Below are 21219 nucleotides of genomic sequence, written 5' to 3' on the forward strand. Positions count from 1 at the left end.
AATAACGTGACTACTTTGGGGGAGGGGAAAAGTGAAAGGGAAATGCCCTTCTAATCCTTTGAAGGCTTTCATTTTAATCTCTTACTTTGGAAACAATGCAAATCACTTCTGAGCGACCTACCACCACCCACTTCCAAGCCAACTGTACTCTATCTCTCTCTCTCTGAGGAGCTCATCCTGTTTTGAGTATGAAATCAATTAATAAGGGACATCATTGCCTCTTCAAGACTGGTATAGCAAAACTTATTCTCCCTTATCTGTCAGCTCAGGCCTTGGTATTACTATGACAAAAAAATGGAAAAACAGGTAACATGCTAGGAAAAAAAGAGAAAGAATGCCAAACAAATGCCAGACAATAACAAGAAAACAACACATTCTTTGAAATCAGGTATAAGGAATGATACAAGCAGCAGACTTATTATGAGCCATGAAATTTAAAACTTCTTACCTGTGCCTGGATTGATATTCAGTAGGGATGAAGAAAGAGGAGAGAAACAAATTAAAAATGTTAGTATATCAATGAGATGAATGCATGTTTTATTTCAAATATTATCCATATATAAAGCCTATGTTTTTGGTAAGTTAGAACATTTTTCTTAGGTCTTGAGGGAAAAAAATGCTTATTATGGTTTAAACTTAAGATACATTCCTCAGAATTGCAAAAGCACACAGTCAAGGAAATGATTAGATGGACAGGAACAAAAAATCTTAGAAGAATAGACTTCAAAATGCACATGGGGAATTGCTCTATGCCCGCAAATATCTTGGGACCCAAACTGTACGTAGACTATCTATAGATTGATTGATTGACCTATTTATTGACCTTAATCAGTCCATCCATCTATATTTCTTAGGAAATGAGGATGTGCTTGAGGAAATGAGGAAAATGGAAACTCAGAGGCCATTTTCAAGTCAATGACCTCAGATTAGTTTATTTTTTTCTGTTATCAGTCACTGTATTCTAATCACTCCTTTCTCTTTTTCTGTTACATCTTTTTTTTTAGGTAATATTGATTGAAAACACTCTGCAAGATTTATGATATAGGGGAATGGGTTCACACCTCTTCAGATTTATGTTACTACCCTGCTCACCGCACCCCTCTCCCCCCAGCACCCACAGCCTGCCACCACAGCCCATTGGCCCTCTCCTCCCTTTGTTCCTCACTCCCTGAGTAACCTCAATGATGATGGATTATTTTACTGAGGAATGTATAATTGCAGTAAAAACTACACTATTTATAATTTTCAAAATTAACATGAAACTGCGTATTTTTTACTTACCTAATATTTTACTAATGAAAATCCATAGCGGTTTCTATTTCTTAACATGGAACATTTATACTCAAAGTTAAATATTCAAGAATCAATTCCCTCTTACTTGACTTTTTACTTCTAAAGTCTTAATATGCCATTGATAAGTACTCATGTTCTCATCAAACTCTGCATTAGATATCATCAGTGTCACAGAGTGATAGAAAGATGACTTAGGTTAAATATTTTTCATTGCAAAGACAACATGACCCAAGGTTTGAACCTTTGCAAATTAAATTTTAAAGAAAATGCTGAGGAAAACAGATCTTATTTTAACATAAAGTCTGACTAGCTGTTTGTGTACACACACACACACACAAAGTATGAGTATGTGTAGAATTTCTCTGTTTTAGAACCAAAGATAAAAAATTATGAAAATTTAAATTTATCATTGGAAAGTCATGATTTCAAAACTTGCATAAAATATTCTTTTACATTATATACAATACATTTCAGTTTTTCTGTTTCATGAGGGTCATAGAACTGAATTTTCTTTGCAAATATTCACTGACAGGGAAACCCAATTACCAGTAGATGGCAGCAGTGCAATGTATTATTTGCCTTCAGTTGCCTTTTAGGGCAAATACAGAAACTTCATTCAGGGAAAAAAAGCTAGGTTCTTTCAGAGTACTTTCTATGTAGTTAAATTCTCTTCTTTCTTTGTCCTTAACTCTTTTATTCAAAAGTTCCTTTTATTTTCTCAACACTGTACTTTTATTGTTATGAACTAATTTAGGTTACTTTGGGAAGGAAAGTATGTGTATGGGTTAGCAGTGTTTAGAGATTACAATTAGACAATATGTTTGAAACATCTACATATTTAAGGTTGGCTCTGACATATGACTTGACTCATTTGATTGTTACTTAAATGCATATCTAAATATTTGCACATATTGTATGAAATTTATCCTTTGTTAATTCACATGTAGGCCAAACATGGCAATTGTCTGATACATCCTAAGTACATTTAAATCAGTATAATTCTCTCTATTAGCCTGTTTACTTTATATATCCAATAAGAAATGATAAACAACAATTAAGAGCAGCTAACACAATACGCATTCAAAGTGAAATAAAATTTAAAATAAAATTCAAAAGGCCAATGACTAAATGGACAGATGGCACACTTCCAGTGACTTGGAGGCCATCTTTATATTTCTGTTTTTTTTTAAACATACTTTATGTCAAACAAATTTACATGAATTTATAGTATATAGTTCCTAATTTTAGGCTTTACAAATTATATATTATCTTTGATTTTTAATTTAAGTGGTCAGTATTTGAGATGTCTTTTCTGAGAGTCGAGGGTAACTACAACAATGAGAATCTTGCTTTCCACATGTTAGATACAATTTTCAGGTATTAAATACTCTGACATTATTTCAGAGGTAGGTGTCATTTTTCATTCCATTTATATGTATATTTAGGGTACTAAATCTCCTGATAATATAGAGACAATAAATCTGATCTGGGACTTCAATAACAGACATACATGTATTGACTCAGACATTCTAAGAATAAAATGGTCAAATTTCTTATTCTGGAGCTATTATTTACTCTTCTCCATTTTGGAGAAAAAAAGCAGATTTATTGTTACTTTAAACAATACTTTCGTATTCTCAGTGGAGGAAAATACCTGGTTGACATGGTCCAGTTTGGGGCATGGCCTTCCTCCATTATATGGTTTTTCACGCAGCCATTTAGACCGAACCTTCACGCCACTCCCACAGGACTTACTGCAGCGCGACCAGTTGGACCACTCACTAAGTTTGCAGTCTGAGGGACAGGGGATGATGCAGGCCTCTTCGATGTAACCTGAGTGGAAGAAGACAGGGTGAGAGTCACCTCCCCTACGTGTCACCCATGAACACCACCATTCCAGGGGGTCATTTAGAAGGTCCAAGTTGACTTGACAGCAATGCACAAATACAGAGATGTCTGTTGTTAGGGACACAAATTAAATTCTGCAGGAAAATGCCACATGCACACAGTGACTCTGTTAAAATAACAGCTGAGCAGCTGCCATATGATCTGTTTAGGATTCATGCTCACCATATTTCAACATTTCTGATTTTCTGACAGCTCCTGTTTAATTGAAAATAACCTGTCTGCTGCCATTGCTTTCTCTGCTGCCAGAATGATACATTAAAAAAAAAAAAAAAACAGTTTTCTATAAAATCCTATCTGTTAATGTCACAGAAATTCCAGTTTCTGACTCTGTACAAGGTTCTTCCTCAAGAAGAAAACTAGACCCTCTCAATCAATATCCAAAAGGAAACATTTAACTTAGCACATTTTGTTTTTCTTCTTTGAAAATCAAATCTGAAGAAGAAAAATGAAGGATGTTAAATAATGTCTCCTATTTTTATCATGCTGTCAATTTGAAAACACCTTCACATCTTGCAAATCTTGTAAATGTATTGGGTAGGAGTTGATATTCTACTGGACAAAGAACAAAACAAATGCAGAGAGATAACTGACAAGTGCAAGGTCACACAATAAAAGATGGGTAAAGTTTTTCTGAGGTACATTCCAGTATCGTTCCATCAAATCACACAGCCAATTAACTTAATAGTCTACAGATGATTTGAAAAATGGGATCATTTTCCTTGAACAGCCCCTCACTCCCAATATGGCATTTCACAATATCAATTTATTATTTTGTTCTCAAGCTGATACATGTAGAAAGCAAAAATTCCCTGAATTAAGAGTCAAATAATGGTCCTCTGTAATACATGACAATAAGGGTCATTCTGGATACAAGAGAATACTACCTTACCATTTTGTATCAATATCAAGAATTTGGTATTGAAAATGATTATAACTTTTTTGTTTTTTAAAGATTTTTATTTATGCATACAAGAACTGGGATATAGGCCAGAGGTGTGGTGGGTGAGAGGATTCACCAGAGACAGAGTGTGGAGCAGAACAGGCAGATCTACTGAAATACATGGCTGAGGGGAGCAGGAGAGATCTGCTGTGCCATATGTGGGTTAGCTCCCTGGCCAGGGATCGAACTCAGGCCACAGTGGTGATAGCATGCTATGCTGAGACTTAACCCTATGCCACCAGGGAGGCCCCTATAATTTTTATATTATAATAATCATATTGTTATAAACAATATACTAGGGAACTCTAGGTAGATTTTTTTAAAGTTATTAAGATATAATTTATACAAAAGCTCATATTTTGGTGTTTTATACAATGAGTTGTATGGTCATCACCACTATGTAATTTTAGATCATTTTCATTACCTCAGAGGGAAACTCTGTACCTATTAATACTCATTTCCTATTTTCCGCTTGTCTATTCCCTGGCAACAATTAACTAATCTACTCCTGTCTTAAAGAATTTACCAATTCTGATTTCATAAAATGACATAATTATGAGATCTTTTGTGATTGGCTTCTTTCAGTTTTATGTTTCCCTCAATGGTGTTATCACATGTTAATACTTCAGTCTTCTTAAATGACTGAATAATATTTTATTGAATGAAGAGATCATATATTTTTATTCATCAGTTGACTGGTATTTTTAGTTGTTTCCACATTTCTATAGCATAATACTGCTATAAACATTAGTACACAAATTTCAGTGTGGACCTGTCCTCAATTGTCTTGGGTACATACTGAGGGATGAAATTGCTGGATCATATAATAATACTATATTTCACTTTTTGAGGAAGTGTCAAACTTTTTTCCAAAGTTATGGTATCATTTTACAACAACAATAGCAAGGTATGAATACTAAAATTTCTGCATTTGTCAAAACTTGTTATTACCTGACTTTTTAATTTTTGTGTCATTTTAAAAACAAAAATTATAAATTTGAATAAGATGCAATTTATTCTGTTGTTATTTGTGTCTTGATTCTTATCTAGGAGACCTATATCATGACCCAATCCTAAATCATGAAGATTTTTATTATTTTGAGAGAAGTGTACTGCATTTGCAAGACAACTTGGCTATGTGTCTTAGATAAAAAAGGTAGGGAAGTCTCTCCAGAACTAATGATTAGGCCTCCACCCTCTGGAGGCTGCCCATGGCTCATGAGGCCATCTATCATGAAGATTTACACTTTTGTTTTCTTCTAAGACTTTTATAGTTTTAGCACTATTTTAGGTACATGATTCATTTTGTGATAATTTTTATATGACGAAAGTTGGAGTTTTACTTTATTCCTTTGCATGGGATTATGAAGCTATCCCAGACACATTTGTTGAAAAAAACTCCTTTCCACATAATATAGAATAGTTTTACTTTAGAAAATTTTATGTAAATGGAATCATAGTATATATCTATGGGTGCTAGCCTTCTTTACCCCCACATTTTGATGTGAGATTCTGCCATATTGCTGAAGACTATTCCATTTAATGGATAGTATTCTATTGCGTGGTTATATTATGGCTTAATTATTCATTCTATAGTTTGTAAGCATTTGAGCAGTTTTCAGTATGGAGATGTTATTAACAATACTATTAAGAACATTCTTGCCTTTGTTTTTGTGTGAACATATGTATGTATTTCTGGTGTGAAATTGATATTGTCAGAGGATATGTATCCTGTATCACCTACTTGTAACTGAAGTATAAAAGGACTATTTAAACCAGTAATTATATGACAAATTTGGTATGAAGAACAGAATGCAAAGAAAGTATTTTCAAAAGTAGGAATTAGTCTCACATAATCTTTTAGAAGGCAGATATACCAATTTTGGTTTTGTGGTTGTGAAACATTAAAGACATTAAGAAGACACCAAAGCTAGGTTTTGAACGCAGTTCGGATACTGAAGAAGGCATCTGGAATGTTGATAATCAGATAGAAAGAAGTCTAATAAAAAAGATTATAGTGTTTACTGAAATTTTAAAAAGCAGAACTATTCTTCAAATAGATTGCAATGACCTATTTAAATTTTCTGTTTTGACTTTAATTGTGGCTGGAGGTGGGAAAACAAACCCACCTCACTATTTTGAATTAAGTCACATTTTGAAATATATCCCCTTACTTCATACAGCATAGCCAGTAAATAAAGTTATCTAAAATGTTATGAGATGCCTAATTGCCTAATAACTAAAAACTAAGACCAGTAATAACTTGTTTTGTGTTTGATAAAAATATTTCCAAAAACAGAATAAAGCAGTAAAAATTCTTAAAGTCACTTTCAAACTAATGCCATTCTTTGGCCAAATTTTTAAAGTTTTAAAGAACAAAGAATTTTTTAATCCCAATTATTTCTCAATAAATTGAATTTATTGACAGTTACTGAAATTCAATTTAATGAATTTTTGAAATTCAATTAATTGAAATATTTCTAGAAGAATTGCAATTTTTCCACCTGATAAACTTACAAATGTCTGCAAAAGTCAACCTCTAGCTTTTTATTATTCAGTAATTATAGTTGAAAACATAATCATGTGATTTTTAGTAATATTACAGAGTAACAGATAAATGGAAATTCTGTTTTTCCATTTCACCTATTGAAGTATGATGGAACTAGTGAGATTTAAAATGTATGACTTCAGGCTAATTTGCATATTATCAGCTAAGCAGATAAAAGATGTTGATATCTGATTTTCCAATAGCATATTTCAGAAAACACCTCTCAAATAGAACTCAATGTATTAATTTGTTAAAGAGTCAAATTAGCTACTGTGATAAAGAAAAAATACTTAGTACACCATTTTTATTTTCCATTGTGTATCAACATTTAATAATTGCCTGTCATGTTTATCTCGTACAATTAAATTCCTTAAATGTTACTAGTGAACTGCTAGATAAGCATTCACATGCATTCTCCACTGAGGTCATTTTTGAGGGCAATTAACAAACAATCGCGGGGGAAGGAAAGACAAACATTTCAAGTGTGTTTTAAGTCTAAATAAACTGCTGGCATCTTGTAGCAACTTATAGTTTCTGAGGAATGCTGGAATAAAATAAATGATTTCACAATTTGGATGTTAAAACTTTCAGTAGCTCAACACTGAATTTGACACATGGAAAAACTCCTGACTTCTGATCATATTTTTTGTATCCTATATCTGCTCTGACTGCTGCTTTCAGATTGAAATGAATACATAACACCGGGAACCTTAAAGTGGCAACTCAAGGACAAATAGCCTTTGAGATATATCCAATAACCTCATTCATTTGAATTATTAATGTGTAGATAAAGTAGCTTTCAACAATCTTCACAATTACTATACATTGTACTGTCAAAAGGTACACTTTTGACAGATTAAAGAATTCATTTTGAAAGCCTATGAAAAATATTGGTTGGTTCTAATTTACAGCTATATGAATAAGCAACTCTAACACTCTATCTGAAACATTTGGATTAATCTCAGAAGTGACCTCAAAACTCTATCCTAGTTAAAAATGTATTATCTACACATGACTGCAATCAGGAATGAGAACATTTAGCTAGACCTTTACCTACTGTGATTCTCAGGAGGTTGAAAGTATTGAAAATCATTTTAAAATCTCCAAATGTAGGAATTATATATTAAGAACTGAAAACTTGATAACCAGAGGAAACCAAACTACTACTACTACTACTACTACTACTACTGCTACTGCTATTACTACTACTACTACTACTACTACTACTACTACTACTACTACACACACACACAAACTCTTATACCTAAATGTACTCAAACCCATTTATATTCAATGTATAGAAAGTTATGAATCAACAGGGCAATTAAAATTTTCAATGGAGTCAAGGATTTTCTATGTATATTACCATGTCATCTGCAAATAACAATAGTTTTACTTCTACCTTCTCAATTTGGATTTCTTTTATCTTTCTCTGGCCTAATTACTCTAGCCAGGACTTTTAGTACTATGTGAATATTTGTGGTGAAACTGGACATCCTTGACTTATACATGATATTTCAGTTTGTCACCACTAAGTATGATGTTAGTTGTAGACTTGACATAATGGTCAAATATAATACAGATGACTATCAGGCACAAGGAAAAAATAACTCATCATTACTTATTATCAGGGCCATGCAAATCAAACCACAGTGAGGTACCACCTCACCTGTGAGAATGGCCCATTTCAAAATGACAAGAAATAAGTATTGGTGAGAATATGGCGAAAAGGGAACACTCATGCAATATTGGTGGGAGTGTAGACTGGTTCAGCTCCCGTGGAAAACTAAAATTTTCTCAAAATATTAATAACAGATCTACCATATGACCCAACTTTTCGACAAGAGTGGAAAATACGAGTGAATTAAGAAGATGGACTAACAGACGAATGGATTAAGAAGTTGCAACACACACACACACACACACACACACACACTGGAATACTGCTCAGTTATTAAAAAAGATGAAATCTTGCCATTTGCAACAGTAAGGGTAGAACTCGAGATTGCTGTTATGTGGAATATGTCAGGAGAGAGACAAATATTGGAGGATTTCACTCATGTGGAATATAGAAAACCAAAAAAAAAAAAAAAAAAAGCAGAAAAAAAATAAATGAATATACCCCTAGAAATCTAACTGTAGAATTGAGGCTACTAATAAATAAGAATTTCAGGGAAGGGGGCTGGTGGTTGGGGCTTTAAGCCACATGATCAAGGTCCAACCTCTGTAAAGAGAAGATTGAGTTCAACTGTGTGACCATTGATAATGAAACCCCATAGAAATATGAACCATAGACTAAATATACCAGCATAATATCCATATATATCCGAGAGAGTGACGCTTTCTGATTCCACAAAGAAAAAACATGAAATGTTGAGTGTTTTGGACCAGAGAGCAGCTATATGCCTCTTATTTTGGCTGGTTCCAGTCTGTATCATTTGCTATAATAAAATGATAGTGGTAAGTATAGTGTTTTCCAAGTTGTTCCAGATAATTATTGAACTTAAAGGGTAGTGGGAATCCCCAGATCTATAGCCAGTTTCCCAGAAGTAATGTTGCCCTGGGGACCCCTGAACTTACATTTGGTGTTTGATGAGTTTGCAGTCTTATAGAGGACCAAGTCCTTAGCCTGTGTAGCTTGGCCACAGTCCATGTAGTTAGCGTCAGAATTGCACTGTACTTTTATTTGACGAAAAAATACTTATTTATGCAAGAATAGTTTACTTAGTTATCAAAATAAAAATGTTGGGAATAATTATATACATGATGCCACTAATTGACTTTCTCCCCAAATTTAATATTTATAATTTTAATACTGTATTAAAAAATCAGAGACAAATTTTTAAAAAACACACTTTGGGAATAGGGCATTGTCAGCAAGATATACAAACATATTCAATGGAGTGTTCAGATTATGAAGATAAAGTAATGGGAAATAAATGAACTTTGAAACTTAATAGAATGATTTATTTTTAACTTGATCAATGCAAGGCACTGATTATCAATCAATGAAAATCATATACTGCGATGGAAGTATTTCCAAAACATAGTCTTCAAACACTAATTTGTTAGATTCTAATGTGTTATTTTGCAAAAAGCATTCTGTGATAAGGAATTTGGAAACTGTTGCTTTAAAGTAGGTTAAACAGTACTCTATTCTTGGTGTTCATTCTGTTAACATGAACTGTCTATCGCTAGTAGAATAATTCAGATATAGAATTCCTATACTTACTGAATTTTTCCTGTAGCTTCTCACAGGACCAGTAAGAAACTGATCATCCACAGGGATTATAATTACAATCCTGAGTGCTTTGGACCAGATAATGGTCCAATAATGCAATTATTATAATTACATTGACATTGGGTTGATGTTTTGAGCTGTACAGAGCGTTACAAAAATTTTTTTTTAAGTAGGCCATTTTATGTCCATTTCAAGTTGTGGGGAAAAATACAGGGACAAGCAAACAAAAAACATCCCCCAAACTTAGTTTCTTTTTCAATTAGTTCATGCTTCAAAGTATAAAGCTTTAAAGCTTTAACGGTTAAAATTACAGCAAAGGGAGGAGAAACTATAAACTTCCTGAGTTTCTTTTAAATGGTTCCATAAAAAGATTATGAGTCTTATTTTTATGCAAACTAGGTATAATTTCCTGTAAGGGCTGAATTGGTTGTCAATGTAGTTATGAAGAACAAATAAGTACAAGATTTTTCTTTAAGATTTAAATTTAAAATGCCCACAAATTTTTTGGTGTGCTGTTACTTTTGAGTCCACAGATATACCTTATGGCTTTTATATAATGTGTTCTTCATGCATTTATTAAAAAAACTTCCTTTTGCCCAAGTCTTGTTCATTATATGAACATTTTGTTGATGCTTTGAAGTAGAAAATATACCTTCATTTCAGAATGAGTCTAAAATAATGCAACATAAAGCATTAAAACTATTTTGGATTTGCAGGACATCTTTAATATAATATGAATCTATATGCAGATTTAACATAGGAAGGGTCCTGGGACAGAGATAGAACACAGAGAACTTTGCTATTCCCCTGGGCTAACTTGGTTAAACAAAGGATTAAGCGAATCGCCATAAATCTCCTTGGCTCAATGTTTTTTCTTACTTGTTTTTTTACTGCCACCCCCGCTCCGCCACCCCCCACACCTGTTTATTCCTGAGCTTTCTCTTTACAACTTATCAAGTCACCTGGCTGTTGCAAAAAGAAGGGAGAGACAGACCCTAAGACCAGACAGCTTCAAACTGGAGTTCAAGCATGTGATGCACACAATCCCCGTGAGATGTTCTCAAGCCCTGCACAACCACCAAATGGACTTTTACCAAAGCTACATTCCTTTCTTTCTCAATGGAGAATATGTATTCCTTTGTTCTCAATCCCCAACCCTAAAACCCAAATAGTCCCAAACCCAGGGAGTCTTTCATGCCCACAGAGGTCTCCCTGGAGATCTTTCCTTGCTTTTTCAATAGTCAAGAAACACAGACTCCTTGTCTGCCCTCACTGAGTGTCTGTAAAGCCCTCTTTTCAGTCTTGATCAGCCAGTCTCATGAGCTCATCATGGGCCCTGGAAGCAGGACTAACATTAGTCCATCCCTCCGATTCCCAGAAGCTGGAGCAGTGGACAGTGATGGACTCTGGGCTTATTTACTATTATGTTGGAGGGTGAGATAGGACCTGATGGATCTCTGGATCCCCTCCCTTGTCAGTTGACAGATTCAGACATCATTTAGTATCTTTACTAACTTTACTTTAAAAACTTGCAATACAAAATAAGTTGTGTGACAATCCTATGGCATATCAATAGAATTACCACAGCTATCACTAAGATTACCTCTCTAATCATTGCGTTCAAATTGATATCCCTTCTCTCTGACATTAGATGGAATAAGGGGTCCTCTATAAGACTGCTCTCTCATCAAACACTGTTTTCATACTATATCATGTAGAGTTGGGGAGTTGTGACAGAGACCTTTTATCCTGTGAGCCTAAAATATTTTCTATTATTTTAGGAAAACATCTAGTGACAAGTGATTTAACCTAAAGTTTCCTCACCATCACTCCATTTTGGAAAGTATTTGATAGTTATGTAGTACTGTTTTACTTTTAGGAGATAAAAAGCTATGCATATTAAACATCATGGGCTCAGGAGCACCCTCAAATAAACCTTTCTGCTTATTTGATATTAATAGATGGAAAATATCACAGACATAGTTTAGCTCAACTTTGGAATATTTATTGATAGTGTATTCTGGCCTAAATTTCCAATGAGAAATAACAAAGACAGACTTGCTGAGGGTAAAGATTAAAGAGAAATGTCTCAAATGACTGGAAATACTTGTGGAACTTAAAACAGGAGCATCTGGGCCCTGCTGGTGGTGCTGGCAGTTGAGTGCAGTGCTGTGAAGCTGTTGGCAGCCTCTGCAGGGCTGGTTTGATCCCTGCTGGCTGCAGAGCAACCCACATGGCACGACAGACCTCTCTTGTCTCGCCTGCTGTTCCCCTCAGCAGTGTATTTCAGTCAGTTTACCTGTTCTGTTCCCCACTCTGTCTCTGGTGAATCCTCTCACCCTCCCGCATATCTGGCCTATACCCCGGTTCTTGTATAAATAAAATAAATTAAAAAAAAAAAACACTATGTTAAAAAAAAAGGAGCATCTGGCATTTTTATACTTTATCAATTCACCTTCAAAGTACTCTTTTCAGATAAGTCAAATAAAGATATTCTTCCATATTTTACAAGAAAATGTGAATGTGTTAGGGGGAAAAGGATGTCCTGAGCTAATTCCATACAGGCTTTGTGGACTCCACCCCCACTCCAGACCAAAGCCATCAGGACACTGGGAAAGACAAATCCCATCAACACCAAAGGGAAGGTTGCTGGAACCTGAGGGTGGGGTTAAGAAGCCAGGTTTGGTATAAAACCTCACACGTGGGCCTTAGGGGGTTCCTTTTTGTCTCTCCACCAGCTCGCGGCTCTCAGCCAGCTCTCAGAGCGCCATTGGGTTTCCAGGTCGGCAGATCAGGTAGGACTCATTTAAGATTTTATTTCCCTATTTTCTCCCTGAGTTATACATGTCCAAGTTTCCCCATGGAGCTAACTAACCACAGATGGCTCTGTCCTAAATCATGTTGGGCGCCAAATCTGTTACACAGCAGCCCTGATTAAAAAATGGGTTGCCTGGCTGTGGGTCCTAACCTGCATGCTTTAAAGGGACTTTTAAATACTCCACTGTAGGTACACACAAAAGGTTAATAAAAGGTTTATTTACAAGGGAAGGGGAAATGAGGTGTATTTAGGAGCATACTGAGTCAGGTCCACAAGAGAGATGAGTGCACCCTGGACGGCAGAACCCATTTAAAATAGGCAGGTTTGCAGGGTCTGGGCTGCCCCCCTCCCTGCCCTGTAACAAATGAAAATAAAGAGAGTTAAATAAACAGCACACACTGCCAATTAAAGCTGTAAGCACAGTTTGGGAAAATGCAAGTTTTCTCAATATTATTATACTCTCATAAACCAAGAAGTTAAACTATGGTCCAAAACAGTGTTATAGAAATGGGAAAATTCTAAACAACAAGCTTTAAATGGAGATAAAAAGACTTGTCAATGTTGATATTGCTGATGTAATTCAGTGGAATAGGTATGAGATTATTGCTTCTCCCACCTAAGAGGTAGAGAGACGTACAAATATTTGATGAATATCATACAGAAAGTTTGTAGCAAGTGTAGCTCTAAGTTCTTCTCAAATCTAATTTCTCAGAACTGTGACAGAAGAGGAAGAACAATAGAAAAATCTTAACATGATGGTAGATCAATTAAATCCAATCAAACCCCAGTGGGGTTTCTCTCCATTTCTTTTTCTTTTTCTTTTTTTTAAGATTTATTTTATTTGTACAAGAGCTGGGGTATAGGCCAGAGGTGCATGAGGGTAAGAGGATTCACCAGAGACAGACCAGGGAAAAGAACAGGCAAACTGATGAACTACACAGCTGAGGGGAGCAGTGGGCGAGACAGGAGAGGTCTGCTCTCCATGTGGGTTGCTCTGCGGCCAGCGGGGATCGAACTGGCACTGCAGAGGCTGGGGACAGCTTCACAGCACTGCGCTCAACTGCCTGTGCCACCAGGAGGCCCACTCTCTCCATTTCTTAACCATTCATTCATTATATAAATATTTATTGAACCTATTGTTCTAGGTGCGTGTGATCCATCAGTGAATAAATTAATTCAAGAAACTCATGAATCTACATTCTTATGATACAAAACGTAAATAAAAACAACAAATAAGTAATTATATGGCATGTTATAGGATGATACATTTAGAAATTAAAAACTAGAGCAGGCTAAGGGGTTACAGGAGAGCTTGGTAGGATCGAGAGCATAACATTCTATCATGTATTTAAGTGGGAAATTTTGTATACATGTACCTTGCATACGCTAGTTTACCTTTAATTATTCCTTAAAATATCAAGGCTGAAGGATATAAAAAATTCCAGAAATTCTACCTTTTGTTCTGTGAAAATTTTAAAGTGATTAACATTTTTAAAGAGCTACAAAGTGCTCTTACAACTCAACAAAAATAAAACAACCCAATCAAAATATGGGCCAAAGACCTAAATAGGTACTTCTTCAAAGGAGACATACATATGGTCAACAGGCATATGAAAAAAACGTTCATCATCACTTATGATCAGGAAATGTAAATCAAAACAATGAGAAAAAGGAACCCTGTTACATGCTTGGTGGGAAGGTAGACTGGTCCAGCCTCTATGGAAAGAAATGTGGAGAGTCCACAAAAGACTAAAAATGGATCTATGAGATCACCCAGTAATTACACTCCTAGGAATCTACCCAAAGAATACAGAAACACTAATTCAAAGGAAACCTGTATTCTGAAGTTTATAGCACCACTATTTACAACAGTCAAATATGGAAACAACCTAAATGCCCCAGAACAGATGACTGGATCAAGAAAATGTAGCATACATATATATACCTATACATCTATATCTATCCATTCACCCATCCATCCATTTATATGCACATACACACACACACACACACACACAATGGAATACAACTCAGTGATCAAAAAAGATGGACTCATGCCATTTGCAACAACATGGAACAACATGGAACCGGATTATCCTAAGTGCAATAAGCCAGAATGAGAAAGATAAATAGATAAATACCGGATGGCTTAACTTGTAAGTGGAATCTAGAAAACCAAACAATGGATCAGAGAAAAACAAACTTTAAAACCAACTCTTGAAAGCTGATCATAGATCTGAGGCATCCAGGAGGGGATAGGTAGGGAATGGTGCAGGGAAGAAAATTGTGGGTGGAGAGGAGGAGAGCACAATGGACTATAGGTGCTTTGATGAATGGAAAAATTATGGTGACCACAACTGAGGGGAGAAATCCTATACTATGAGAAAACAAACTAGGATGTCAAATGATTCATTAATAAAAAATTTTAAAAAAAGAATATGTGATTTGATTTTTAGTGATTTAAAATCTGTGCTATAGTGATACCATCCAAGATTTCATAGTGAAAGTAAATAACCATAATTTGTATTATGTTTTTGGACAGATAAATGCCAAAAAATGTTATTTGTATAACAACATTTATAGAGGAATTATATTTAATACTGTGGATCAGGATGGATGAACATTTATATTTCTTCCAAGGTATACTTTACAATCTGAATTTTAGAGTATGAACATATCACTTTTCAGTACAAAATCTGCTATTATGAGGAATTTCAGATAGAACAGAAAATGGCCTAAACTAATATAGCTAAACTGGTGAATATAATTAATCTGGTGCATAAATAAACTGCTTTTATCAGTATAACAACTGATAATGTGATCCACAGATGGACAACGCTGATGAGACAGAAATATCCTAAGGCCAGTATAGAAGAGGGGATTAATGTCTCTGACTGCATGACATGGGATCAATTTTATGTTTAAACTAAAAGCAGGGAAAAAGGTTTTTCTTGAATGCTCCTTTAAATCATTTCCACCGTTCACTGTGCAAGGTGATTTGGCTGAAAGGAAGCAAAGGTCATAGGGACTGCAATTTAGGGAGTGCCCTGGTTAGAGTGGCCAAGTTACAGCATACTACTAAGTCCATCAGAACAAACCGAACATATCTGAGGAAACCAGTAACTGTTAAAGAAGTCAGGCAATAAAGATTCAATTTCTTCCAACTTGACTTTGGGTAAATATGTTAGTAAATACTAAAATATCTCAACGGACATACATCATAGATCAGATTTAAAAGATAGGAATGATGCTGGACAAACACAAAGAACTAAACTGGAACAATTCACTAAGTTAAGGATCCCAGATCCAAATACAACCGCCAGGAAGTTCTGACCCTTCCTTTTTCTGTGTGTATTTTCCCTCCAGAATACACACAATACTGGGTTCTTTAAGCTTTGAGTGGCCAATGCTAAGGTAAGAAGTCCACTGCCTTTGGCCAATATAAATTATTTTTGTGCTTTTGCCTTTTCTAATGGATAAAATGTTTTTGTGAGAGGCAGAGGATTTTAAAAGGTTATTTTTTCTAAAAAAAAAAAGTAACATGGACTGTTAAGTGGCTTATGGAAGCCCTCATGAATCTAATTAGCAGATCAGGGTAAAAGTGATAATATATGAGAGTCATTCTGAAAGCTCATAGGTGATGTTAAAAACAAATGATCATCTTGGTGATTCACTGTGCATAACAATTTAAAATGTGAGCAAACACTTACATGCTCCATTCCAGGAGAAACACATTTTTAAAGTGATCTTCAATTTTACATTAATGACTAATTTTGGTCTACATTATCACCATAGCTCAGTAATGTAGGACTACTTACTTTGCACTGGTGTTACTTATGTAGAGAATAAAATACTCAGTTTCTGTTAGAATGTTTCTCAATGGATACCTATTATAAACACTAAACTCATTATAATTTTGTTAGTGTTTTAAATGCATGAATTAATCTTAAACTTAGCAGTGAATATATATTAACCTGAAAATAGAGGTTTTTTTTTTTTTTTTTTTAAAGATTTATTTATACAAGCACTGGGTACAGTCAGAAGCACGGGAGGGTGAGAGAATTCACCAGAGCCAGAGTGGGGAGCAGAGCAGGCAGAAGGACCGAAGTACACTGCTGAGGGGAGCAGCGGGCGGCAGGAGAGGTCTACGCGCCATGAGGGACCCTCCAGTGGCCAAGGAGAAGCCAGGGATCAAACCGGCGCTGCAGAGGCTGCGGGCAGCTTCACAACCCAGCGCTCAACCACTGTGCCACCGGGAAAGCCCAATATTATGGAGTTTTTGTGGCCCATATCACAAGACTGAGATAAAATTGGAATTATGGGATAAGGTAAAAAAAAAAAAAAAGGACAATATTTTCAGAAACATCTTTGTAGGGGAAGGTTTAAGAGATCCTAATAAATGTTTGTTATAATCTTTATACTATGTAAAAGTGAGTGGTTCTATTAGTGCAATAAAATATAATAAAACTGGGGGAGTACCTTTCAAATAGCAGAAGTTATTTCTGCAAGGTTGGAGGGTAACTACCAAGCACCTCCTCACTCCTAGCAATTTAAACTCATCTTCCTTTGGTCACCTCCAGGTAGAATGAAAGAGGACCATTGTCCAGCGTTTGCAAATATGTGGCCTCAATGATTCAGGCTTATCCAATATAAATCAATCTCATTTTTTAATAAAATGACAACTGTATTAAAATAAAATAATAACTGGCAAACATTGCTTATGGCTGGCTTAGAACTAGAGTTCACTACAACTCTGGTCAAAGACAGCCATTGTTTACAAACTTTTGGAATCTCAATTATTTATCACTGCATTTTACCTTTCATTTTGTCTTTGGGGTTTAGAAAACAAAAATGGGTACAGTTTTCTAAAAGCATGTACAGCTTTCTGCTTTCATTTACTGCCATTTTCAATTCAATGAGGAATAAACTAGAGGTATTTGGAGTTTTCACCAATTAGTTTTCAACCTTTCTTCTCTGCCACTTGACATGTTGGGTATGTAATACATCTCACCAGTTTGGTCATGAAAAATGTCAAGTGTGAAACTTTATTCTCAAATTGATTCAAATCCTCTCTCCCTACCCCCCACCCCTGCCCCCGCTTTCTGTACATAGACTTGTTGGGCCTATTCAACAGACTCTAGATAAGTCCCAAGGGAGGTTTCTGGCACCATTTTTGCCTACCTTTAAGACGTCCTTGTCATCAACTTTGGACTTAGCGGCAACTTATTGACAAAGATGTGTCCAAGAATGTCTTATTACATATAAATGATATATGTACAGTGTGGTGCCCCAATACTCAGTTTATGACACACTTCATTAAAACTTCATTTTCCTCCATTAAATACAAGTGTGTTTTACCTTTACTCCCAAAGATAGAAAATATATAGAACCCTGAAGAAAAATGGAATTACCATGGCTGTTACATCTGGACGTTTCCACGAGTCTGCCATTTTGATCGTAGCATGCCATTGCCTGATAACGATATCCTTGACCACATTCTTTGATGTCTCCTTGTGCTTTCATTCCCAGTAACACATCCACTTTGCCCTCTGGTAAAATGCAGTCTGACCAGTTTCCCACAGGCTGTAAGTTATATTTGTCACAAGGACAATACTGAGTCTCAATCAGGGGGTACAAATGAGAATTCTTACATTTTTCCTTCTTTTTACTTTTTCCTGTGGAGAAGAAAGCACCAGACAATTTAAGTTGGTAAATGTCATCACTAATTTCAAGCATTCCTAAGTTTTCTATTTCCTAAAATTCCTTTCTACTTTTAACTATATTCAACACTAGCCTAGAAATGAATGCTATTTTCTTGTCCCACAGTGCAAACACAGAGGATGTTGGCAATACTGGTAATACCGGGTGCTTTGCAGAGAACATTTTTTCTTATTTTTTTCCATTTAAAAAAATAGCCCATTTTGCATAAGGCACTTATTGTTGTGCTGAATTTTATGTGCTTCAAAATGATCAAAATCCTCTAAAATGATCATGTGCTTTCATTGACAGGGAAGTTTGAGAAAATTGCATAAATTGCTCCTTTAGATCATACACAAAAGTATGAAATGGGGAGAGTTAATGCATTAGAGTGCAAAGCTCTTTTATTAATGCCAAATATAGTTATATAGGATTATAATTCAGAAAATGACATTTCTGGATTTATATTACTGATTATGAATTTTCATTTTTCAGTATTTCTGAAGAGTAAATATTTTGACATTTGATTAATGTAGGATATCAATTATATTTGAAATGCAGATACTTAATATCAGAATATTAGAAATCATTTGAATATAAATATAAATTTCCCTTTAATAAAAGATGAATATAATAGTAACACAAACGCTTGAAGAATATATCTAATTTAATTAGCTAATATATTTATATTATATTTATTACATATATTATATATATTCTGCAAATTTATTTGCAAATAATTAAATCTTACTACATATATTTCTCTCTAATTTTCATAAATACTTTATATAGTTTTCATTATGACAAGTGGTTCAATTTACAACTTCTAAATTCTGACTAGTATTGACATCACTATTTTAGGTTTCTTTGGCCACTGATAAATGCAAATGAATCAGGGTTGTGTAGTATGATAACTTCATTAACATTGTGTTTTGTCATTATGTCTAGTTGTGAAAATGCAGTTTTCAGATATAGATTTAAAGTATCCTCTTTCTAAGAGATGAGAATAATATGAGATTCTGACAGTGAAAATGACAGTAAGAAAGTGAAGTGGAAACCTTTCCTCTTATCTCCCCCCAAAAAACTTTTCTCCAAGCACTTCACAGTCTATAAGAAATCAACCAAAAGCACATGTTTAATCTGAAAAATTATCTATCATGTAGCATATATATAGAGAGAGTTCAATTCCCACAGGTACTTTCTCTTTCTACTAAAAGTTTGTAATGCATCTGTCACTGCTAGCTTACATTAAAAGACACTGATATATCAGATATAAGTACAGCAACATAAAGGCATATCTGTGCATTTTCCAAGTACATTGTCAGAATTCTCTTGGCCTGACTTTTATTGTGTTTTTCTACCTTGACAAATATTAGCTTTGGCCTCCCATTTTTCTTACCAACAATAGTGCGCTTTCTGGTCCTGATGGCACCACAGTCTCCATTGCATGAAGAAAACTTAGACCAGCTGGTAAATTGACAGTCATCTTGGCAGGGAATCTGGCATGCCTGGGTGAGGGCTGGCACAGGGCCTGCATGCTGGAGGCATTCATGGATGCTGGCCTGCCCTCCATCTTGCTTTCGACAAGTAATGGCTAAAGGAAAAGCGTAAAGCTGTTATAACAAACTCAAATGTTGTGATTACTCTCTCATTTAGGAATTAACATAATAGCATAAAGAGGATTCCTCTTTCAATTATTAATTTGCATCAGAAATCTGGTAGGAGTGTTTCTAATAATCACAGTAGTCATTAAATTAATCCTGCAGATTTTTTTAATAACAGATAACTCTCGTGTTTTTTTTTAATAACACAAAAGAGACTTCCACACCCAAACACACAGACTCTTAGCATCTAGCAGTTTTTAGATGCTATTAAGAATTTTAATTCACATGTGGAGTATATTTAGAAGTGAATTATTTATGAGACTAATAAATAATATATAAATTCTGATAATAGTTTATGTTGAATAAAGGCTATTTATGGATATACTAGGATACTACATCACTCTAATGCTTGTTTTTATATCATTGGTCACTCTAGGATTTCTACACAGAATGGATTTAGTGGCAGCAAATTGGGTGGAAGGCTTGGGGACACTTACAGTACATGGATTTGCACAGAAAACATGTATTTGTTTCCTATTACACAGGAAGTTTGTTGGGATGACTTTGGAGTGGTCCACGGTGAAGGCAGTGTCAAAGTCACCTATCCTCTCTGTCTACAACTCCCTCTTATGTACAAATGTCAATTATGAATGTAAAAACAAAAACAAAAACTTTTAGCAATCTTAACCTACACTATCAGCATTTCTACAATTATATATGGACCTTAAAATGATCAAAAAAATTTTGATTCATTTACAATATTTCTCTGAAGATACTATTCTCCTGAATTTAAAGAACTACCATATTGAACCTAGATGTAAAATTACTTTAAATTAATAGCTGTTAAAGAAAAAGAGCAAATGATATTTAAAGTTTGCTCTTATTTACCATCCATTAGTTTTAAAAATTATTCATTCACTTTCTGAGGATATAGATGAAGAGAGAAAACATTCAGACCATGGTCATAAAGTCCTCATGGAGCTAGCTTACCTAGCTCTGCTCAGATGGATTTGCATGGCCTTTTTTATGGTCTATGCTGAAACTGCTATTTATCTCTGCCCTGCTCAGGTTTCCAGTATCATTAAACTAGAGTGAAGGAGCCTGACATGTTGACCTATTACAGGTAGGACACTGGGGGCCCTAGGTTATATCTGTGTGCTAAAACTTAAC

At 34.9% G+C, this 21219-nt stretch overlaps 1 protein-coding gene across 1 annotated transcript in view; it reads right to left on the reverse strand.

Annotated features, from left to right (window-relative positions):
- The window catches only part of THSD7A (thrombospondin type 1 domain containing 7A), a 420185-nt gene that overhangs the window by 32308 nt on the left and 366658 nt on the right, over positions 1–21219 (reverse strand). Inside the window, exons 12-15 of the mRNA XM_054692399.1 lie at positions 19845–20039; positions 18160–18423; positions 2948–3126; positions 449–454 (exon numbers count right to left, since the gene is read on the reverse strand). Coding sequence (XP_054548374.1) covers positions 449–454; positions 2948–3126; positions 18160–18423; positions 19845–20039 — 644 coding nt within the window. The remainder of the gene's footprint in view (positions 1–448; positions 455–2947; positions 3127–18159; positions 18424–19844; positions 20040–21219) is intronic.

This window comes from Talpa occidentalis, unplaced genomic scaffold, assembly GCF_014898055.3.
Source record: "Talpa occidentalis isolate TD23 unplaced genomic scaffold, MPIMG_talOcc4v2.1, whole genome shotgun sequence".
Classification (NCBI taxonomy): domain Eukaryota; kingdom Metazoa; phylum Chordata; class Mammalia; order Eulipotyphla; family Talpidae; genus Talpa; species Talpa occidentalis.